The sequence below is a fragment of the Amia ocellicauda genome, chromosome 3, assembly GCF_036373705.1.
Source record: "Amia ocellicauda isolate fAmiCal2 chromosome 3, fAmiCal2.hap1, whole genome shotgun sequence".
Lineage (NCBI taxonomy): Eukaryota > Metazoa > Chordata > Actinopteri > Amiiformes > Amiidae > Amia > Amia ocellicauda.
The window spans coordinates 12,305,252-12,312,437 of record NC_089852.1 but is presented as its reverse complement, the minus strand read 5'-3'; the positions used below and the strand labels follow the sequence as shown (position 1 = coordinate 12,312,437).

Here is a 7,186-nt window from a genome sequence, read left to right as displayed (position 1 = left end):
AATCTTTTTCTGCTGACACCGATACGAGTGCTAATCCCAGGGGAGAACTTTAAAAGGAACTTGGGACCAGAGAGATAGCGAGTTTGTAGCAGAGAAGACACCAAGCCAGCACCTCTAACCATGAACGGAACAGAAGGCCCCAACTTCTACGTTCCCATGTCCAATAAGACGGGCATTGTGAGGAGCCCCTTCGATCACCCGCAGTACTACCTGGCCGAGCCATGGAAGTACTCCTCGCTGGCCGCCTATATGTTCTTCCTGATCATCACGGGCTTCCCCATCAACTTCCTCACGCTGTATGTGACCGTGCAGCACAAGAAGCTGCGGACGCCTCTGAACTACATCCTCCTGAACCTCGCCGTGGCCGACTTGTTCATGATCATCGGAGGCTTCACCACCACCATGTATACCTCCATGAACGGCTACTTTGTCTTCGGGCCCGTGGGCTGCAACATCGAGGGCTTCTTCGCTACCCTCGGCGGTAAGATGTTCTTTTGCTGGATGGTGGTTGAAGTAGGTGCCTGAGGGACGTGTGTGTGTCTGGTATCTGGTGCAGGTTTAAGGGTCGTTTTTCACCCTCCTCCTAACAATTAGTCTGAGCTCCCAGCAAGGAAGGCCAAGACTTTAAGAAGTCCCAATTAGCCTTTGAAGTCCTGTGAAGCAGGAGTGGCTGCAAGGTGACATGACCAGAATGTATGTTTAATGTGTATTATTCCTTATGTGGCATGCTAAATTGAGCTGTTGTTTGTAAAGTGTTGAGCCTTGGTTTTGGTTCACACCCTGATCTAGAAGCAAGCATCTCTACGAGTAGTTCTCATCAGATGCTAATTAATTTTGTTTTTTTCTGAATGTTTTGCTGCACATCCATGAATATAATATAATGGCTTCATAAATGTTTCCCAGGGGAATATGCTCTGTGCCAAACGCCACAGTGTTAAGTGCACGGCGACAATATAGGATTGATGGGTACGATGGCAGGACACGAGTAGAAAACTGCCTTGACGAGTGATGAAAAGAGCGAGGGGAACTTTGAGGGGGTGAGAAACTGAAATCATGGCTGCACTGACTGTGTGTGCGTGTGTGTGTGGTTTGCACAGGTGAGATTGGGCTGTGGTCCCTGGTGGTACTGGCCATCGAGCGCTACATTGTGGTGTGCAAGCCCATGAGCAACTTCCGGTTTGGGGAGAACCACGCAGTCATGGGGGTGGCCTTCACATGGATCATGGCCTTGACCTGTGCAGCTCCTCCTCTCTTCGGCTGGTCTAGGTAGGTGTGCATGCCTTCATGAAGGATATATGTTAAGCTTGGGTGGGGTGTCATGCCACTGCAAGTAATAAATATATTCCAAGATAAATAGATATGCACACACACACCTATGTAAAAGGAAGTAATGAGACCATTTCCTTGCAGAGGTTTGTTTTCCCCTTAGTACTGTGCTGATATCAAGAGACTGTATTTGAGTAAGTACATAATTAAACCATAAGTGTGATATTATTTGGAATACATGAAGCGTTGTTAGTCCTCTTTTCTCTCGGATACACCAGGGTGTGTGTGTGAAGCGTATGCGTTACAGTAGTCAGGCATATTCTGTCTAAATGCTAATGTGTGAGGTGGGGTGTCTGGGTCACAGCACATACATTATCATTCAGGAAGAGAGCAAGACGGTGAATGTTTCACAAGGACAGTGTATTTCCTCGCCAAATGATGTTATTGTAAAAGGTGCCTTTTGGACATTGTGTACAAAACGTAGTGCTTTTTGGTTAAAGAACTTGCAATATTGCACGCTGCTTGCAGGTACATCCCCGAAGGCATGCAGTGCTCATGCGGTATCGACTACTACACCCTGAAGCCGGAGGTGAACAACCAGTCCTTTGTCATCTACATGTTCATCGTCCACTTCTCCATCCCACTGATCGTCATCTTCTTCTGCTACGGGCGCCTGGTGTGGACTGTCAAAGAGGTACGGGCTCCTGTGCTGGGGTTATGGCCGTCCTGTCGGAGAGGGGCCACTGCAGCCTAACTGGCCATGGAGTAAGCAGTGAATAAGTGTGACCATGAATGAGCAGTAATATTGTTCTGTTTGGGGCAGTGTAGCTGGCAGGAAATGTGTCAGAGAGCACATGGGAAGATAATTGATAATATTGAGAAGCTATCATATATTGAATTGGGTGAAATGGGAGGATATCTATAAAGCAGGGTGGGAGTAACATTGTTGAGCATGATTTGAAGCCACAAAGGCAATTTGGGCTGAAGTGCTGGAACCAGCACTGTGTGTGTGTGTGTGTGTAAATAGCAGGCCTGAGTGTGTGTTCTTGCTTTCCACAGGCTGCTGCCCTGCAACAGGAGTCAGAAACCACCCAGAGGGCCGAAAAGGAAGTGACCCGCATGGTCATCGTCATGGTGCTCTCGTTCCTGGTGTGCTGGCTGCCGTATGCCAGTGTGGCTTGGTACATCTTTGTGAACCAGGGCAGCAATTTTGGGCCCGTCTTCATGACAGCCCCAGCTTTTTTTGCCAAAAGCTCTTCCTTGTACAACCCTATCATTTACATCCTCCTGAATAAACAGGTAAGTCTTTCAGGTGTGGTGTATATACACTCACCTAAAGGATTATTAGGAACACCATACTAATACTGCGTTTGACCCCCTTTCGCCTTCAGAACTGCCTTAATTCTACGTGGCATTGATTCAACAAGGTGCTGAAAGCATTCTTTAGAAATGTTGGCCCATATTGATAGGATAGCATCGTGCAGTTGATGGAGATTCGTGGGATGCACATCCAGGGCACGAAGCTCCCGTTCCACCACATCCCAAAGATGCTCTATTGGGTTGAGATCTGGAGACTGTGTGGGCCAGTTTAGTACAGTGAACTCATTGTCATGTTCAAGAAACCAATTTGAAATGATTCGACCTTTGTGACATGGTGCATTATCCTGCTGGAAGTAGCCATCAGAGGATGGGTACATGGTGGTCATAAAGGGATGGACATGGTCAGAAACAATGCTCAGGTAGGCCGTGGCATTTAAACGATGCCCAATTGGCACTAAGGGGCCTAAAGTGTGCCAAGAAAACATCCCCCACACCATTACACCACCACCACCAGCCTGCACAGTGGTAACAAGGCATGATGGATCCATGTTCTCATTCTGTTTACGCCAAATTCTGACTCTACCATCTGAATGTCTCAACAGAAATCGAGACTCATCAGACCAGGCAACATTTTTCCAGTCTTCAACTGTCCAATTTTGGTGAGCTTGTGCAAATTGTAGCCTCTTTTTCCTATTTGTAGTGGAGATGAGTGGTACCCGGTGGGGTCTTCTGCTGTTGTAGCCCATCCGCCTCAAGGTTGTACGTGTTGTGGCTTCACAAATGCTTTGCTGCATACCTCGGTTGTAACGAGTGGTTATTTCAGTCAAAGTTGCTCTTCTATCAGCTTGAATCAGTCGGCCCATTCTCCTCTGACCTCTAGCATCAACAAGGCATTTTCGCCCACAGGACTGCCGCATACTGGATGTTTTTCCCTTTTCACACCATTCTTTGTAAACCCTAGAAATGTTTGTGCGTGAAAATCCCAGTAACTGAGCAGATTGTGAAATACTCAGACCGGCCCGTCTGGCACCAACAACCATGCCACGCTCAAAATTGCTTAAATCACCTTTCTTTCCCATTCAGACATTCAGTTTGGAGTTCAGGAGATTGTCTTGACCAGGACCACACCCCTAAATGCATTGAAGCAACTGCCATGTGATTGGTTGGTTATATAATTGCATTAATGAGAAATTGAACAGGTGTTCCTAATAATCCTTTAGGTGAGTGTGTATATATATATATATATATATATATATATATATTGTATGAAACATCTAAGTGTTTGTTATTGGGTAGCAGTGCTTAGTGCTTGTGGCCCACATTAGGAAGCGATAGAACAGATTGTGAATTAAGAGGAATATCGATGCAGTTACTTACAGACGTGACTTACGTGTTTTGTGTATGAGGCTCACCGTTGCCCTTAATGAAAGGTTAGTGGGTCTGTAGATGAAGAGTCAGATATGGCTCTGTTCGAGGGTATCGCAGGGAGTGTGGTCCCCCGGTGCGACTGACGTTGGCCATTGTGTTACAGTTCCGGACCTGCATGATCACCACCCTGTGCGGCGGGAAAAACCCCTTGGCAGAAGAAGACACCACTTCAACGTCGGGAAATACAGAGGTGTCCTCCGTGTCCTCCAGTAAGGTGGCGCCTGCCTAAAGCACCCCCCTCCTGCTTCATGCACCACTGTGGAGGCTTCTGCAGCGAACTCACACCTGTGTAACAAGGCTATACATGTATGTAGTTGTTGATGCTGTGTACTTGAGAGGAGTAAAGAATCCAACTGACATGGAAAAATTGTCACTTTGTCCTTATTTAAATGATTACCGCTTTCACTACACACATGCGCACACACGCACGCACACACACACACAGTGGAAGCAGTGCGTAACTCAATGTGTCACAGATGCAATGAATGAATATAGCTGCAATAAAGCAGTGTTGTGGAGGAGTGGTAGCAAAAAATTATCTATCTGTGCCCTGAAGACAAATGTCAGAAAGAGATGAGAAAAAAGTTCAGAGCGTCCAAGGAATCTACTCCCAAGTCTATAGAGGGAGTGAGCATCTTTAGTGTTGGATCCTGACTGTTGTGGTGACAAATAAATAGGGTGCTGGATGAGAGGCACCTGTGGTGAAAAAGGTGAATATAGTGGAGTGTCTGCCTATAGAGGCCAAACGTTGTGGTGTTGTGTTCATATCAGGCCTGCATCAAATGTGACAAATGTGAGGTGTCACTTGGCCCCTTAATACAATTTTACCATGGGGGTGGGGAGGAATGGTGGAAATCCCCACCTCCCACAACACACCCTGGCTGCAAATCGCAGTGTACAATTAAATAATACTTACTTTGGCCATGAAAGCACTATTGATAATCAGGTATTGTAGCTCAACAAGCAAAGTTGGCTTTTATAAATGTAAGGGGAGTGACTGTATAGTGACTGATCGCAATCTTCATTGTGATGCATGTGTCCTAAATACATGGCATTGTAAGGTTTATTGCTAGTGGTGGATTGGTGTTACCTGGGTATAAAGTGTCACCTCTACACACCCCCTTCACAAAGCGTGTGCAATGTGATGGTGTGTCAGTGTGGGAGCCTCGGATTGGTCGCTGCTGCTCTGATCGATCAGATACACCTGCTGGCGCCGGAGCTGCTGCAGAAACTGACGGTGTATAAAAGGTGTAAAGGGAGGCGGGGAGGCAGTTGCTGTTTCTGGTCTGTTTAGCGTTTTTAAGGTTGTGTTAGGAAAGCAAGAACGGAGAACAGAGGAAAGAGGATGCCTCCCAAAAAGACTACTGTCGTCGCTGCCTCCGCTCCTGAGCCCGAGTCCAGTGCGTCTTCAGCGGAGGAGGAGGAGGAGGAGGAGGAAGATGATGGAGATGAAGATGAAGATGACGAAAAGGAGGAAGAAGGAGAGCCCGAGCCCGAGCCCGAGCCCGAGCCCGAGCCCGACACGGAGGAGACCGGTGAGTAAGCCGAGGTTGTGCCGAGTGATGTGTGATTTCGGATGGTATTGACGTACTGCTTTCTTGGGGAAACCCGTGATCTATTGTAAAACGTGTCTTGTCCGCAGTGGAGAAAAAGGGCAAGCTGGCCGCGGTGCGCAAAACAACTCATCCGGCAACTATGGAGATGATAACCGAGGCGCTGCGCCAACTGGACACCAAGAAGGGCACCTCTGTCCAGGCCATCCGCACGTACATCCTGGAGAAGTACCCGACGGTGGACCCGGCGCGGCTGAAGCCTCTGCTGCGGAGCGCTCTGAACAAAGGCATCGAGAAGGGCACCCTGGTGCGGCCCGGCAACTCGAGTGCGACCGGGGCGCAGGGCCGATTCCGGGTGAGTGGCGCTGGACAGTACCGGGGGTTTCGTGGGGCTGAAGGCGTTACGTTTGTAATGGCGGTGGTGAGTAACTGTGAGGTTGTTTTGAATGTCGTAGCTGGCAGTGAAGACGGTCATTAAGAAAACCAAGGAAGCGAAACTGAAAGGCGGCGAGAACGCGGATCCAAACGTGGAGGAGGCGCCGAAAGCCGGGCCCAAGAAAGGCAAGGCCAAGGAGCCGGGTGAGTCCAGCGCTTTCGCTGTGTCCAGGGCCCCGGCGAGCTCCGTGTGACTGGGGCTGTTTGACATGTTTCAGTGTCCGAGAAGGTGAAACCTGCTGTGAAGGTTAAGGAGAAGAAATCTGAGGTAGGCCATGATGCTTGTGTGTGTGGAGGGCGAAGGGGTGGGGGAGTTGGAAGTGATAATGGCACTGTGTTGTGGTAGGAATCCAAGCCTGTTAAAAAAGCACCGGTGGAGAAAAGTAAATCAAAAGTGGCTCCAGCGAAGAGGCCAAAGGCTGCCAAGAAAGGCCTGAGTGCAGAAGAGGAGGCCGAGGTGGTGAAGGAGCCGAAGGCCCAGAAGAAAGTGGCCAAGCAGAAGCCCGCGGTGAAAGAGGCCAAGGTGGACGGGGCAGCGACTAAGCCCAAACGGGGGAGGAAAGGGGCGGTGGAGTAGCGGGTTTATTTTAGTGGACTGTTTTATGATGTGCACTTGTGAATTTGAATAAAGATTTGAACTTTACTTGTTTGGGTGAGTGAGGTGTTGCTGAGATGAGCAAGTGTGGTATTTGTGGTGGGTCTAGGTGTTTGTAATGGTGTGATGTGCACAATGCATGTGCTAGTTGGGTGTGAAGTGCTTAAGTGTGTGATGTAGCATGTGCAACCCCCCTGCACAAACCCAGCGTTCTCTATCTGAATCTGTGGGATGGGACTCTTTTTTTTTTTTTTGCACCGACTTGTGAAATGTGGGCCTAGGCTTTGAAGGGGGGGGTCATGCATGTAGTAACGTCTGCTTGGTTGGGTTGGAACACTGGGAGTAAGTGTAGAGGCTCGCTTGAAGCTGGATTTAATAGTTGTAAAAGGAGCAGGAGTTGATGGACTGGAATAGAATGACTAGTGAGGATTTTTTTTTTCTTTTTTTGGGGGGGTTGGTTTGGCAGGAATTAAAACTTCCCCCCCCAACTGTTATTGTAGCTGTGGTATTGTGGAGAGCATGTCATCGTTTTGAGTTGGTTAATGTTTTCCTGTTGGTGGGGGGTGTGGTATAAGCTAGAGGGCTGTAG

The 7,186-nt window shown here is 48.4% G+C and overlaps 2 protein-coding genes across 2 annotated transcripts; both read left to right on the top strand.

Moving 5' to 3' along the window:
- Positions 1–120: 120 nt before the first annotated feature.
- On the top strand, positions 121–4,293 carry LOC136737451 (rhodopsin-like). The gene is made up of 5 exons (XM_066698193.1): positions 121–481; positions 1,098–1,266; positions 1,795–1,960; positions 2,326–2,565; positions 4,118–4,293. Exons 1-5 carry the CDS (start codon positions 121–123, stop codon positions 4,241–4,243), a joined length of 1,062 nt encoding a protein of 353 aa, XP_066554290.1. The 3' UTR covers positions 4,244–4,293.
- A 981-nt stretch (positions 4,294–5,274) lies between these two features.
- LOC136747265 (protein B4) lies at positions 5,275–6,645 on the top strand. The gene is made up of 5 exons (XM_066700207.1): positions 5,275–5,549; positions 5,657–5,922; positions 6,023–6,146; positions 6,221–6,270; positions 6,349–6,645. The coding sequence occupies exons 1-5, from the start codon at positions 5,360–5,362 to the stop codon at positions 6,577–6,579; spliced, it is 861 nt and encodes a 286-aa protein (XP_066556304.1). The 5' UTR covers positions 5,275–5,359; the 3' UTR covers positions 6,580–6,645.
- The last annotated feature ends 541 nt before the right edge of the window (positions 6,646–7,186 follow it).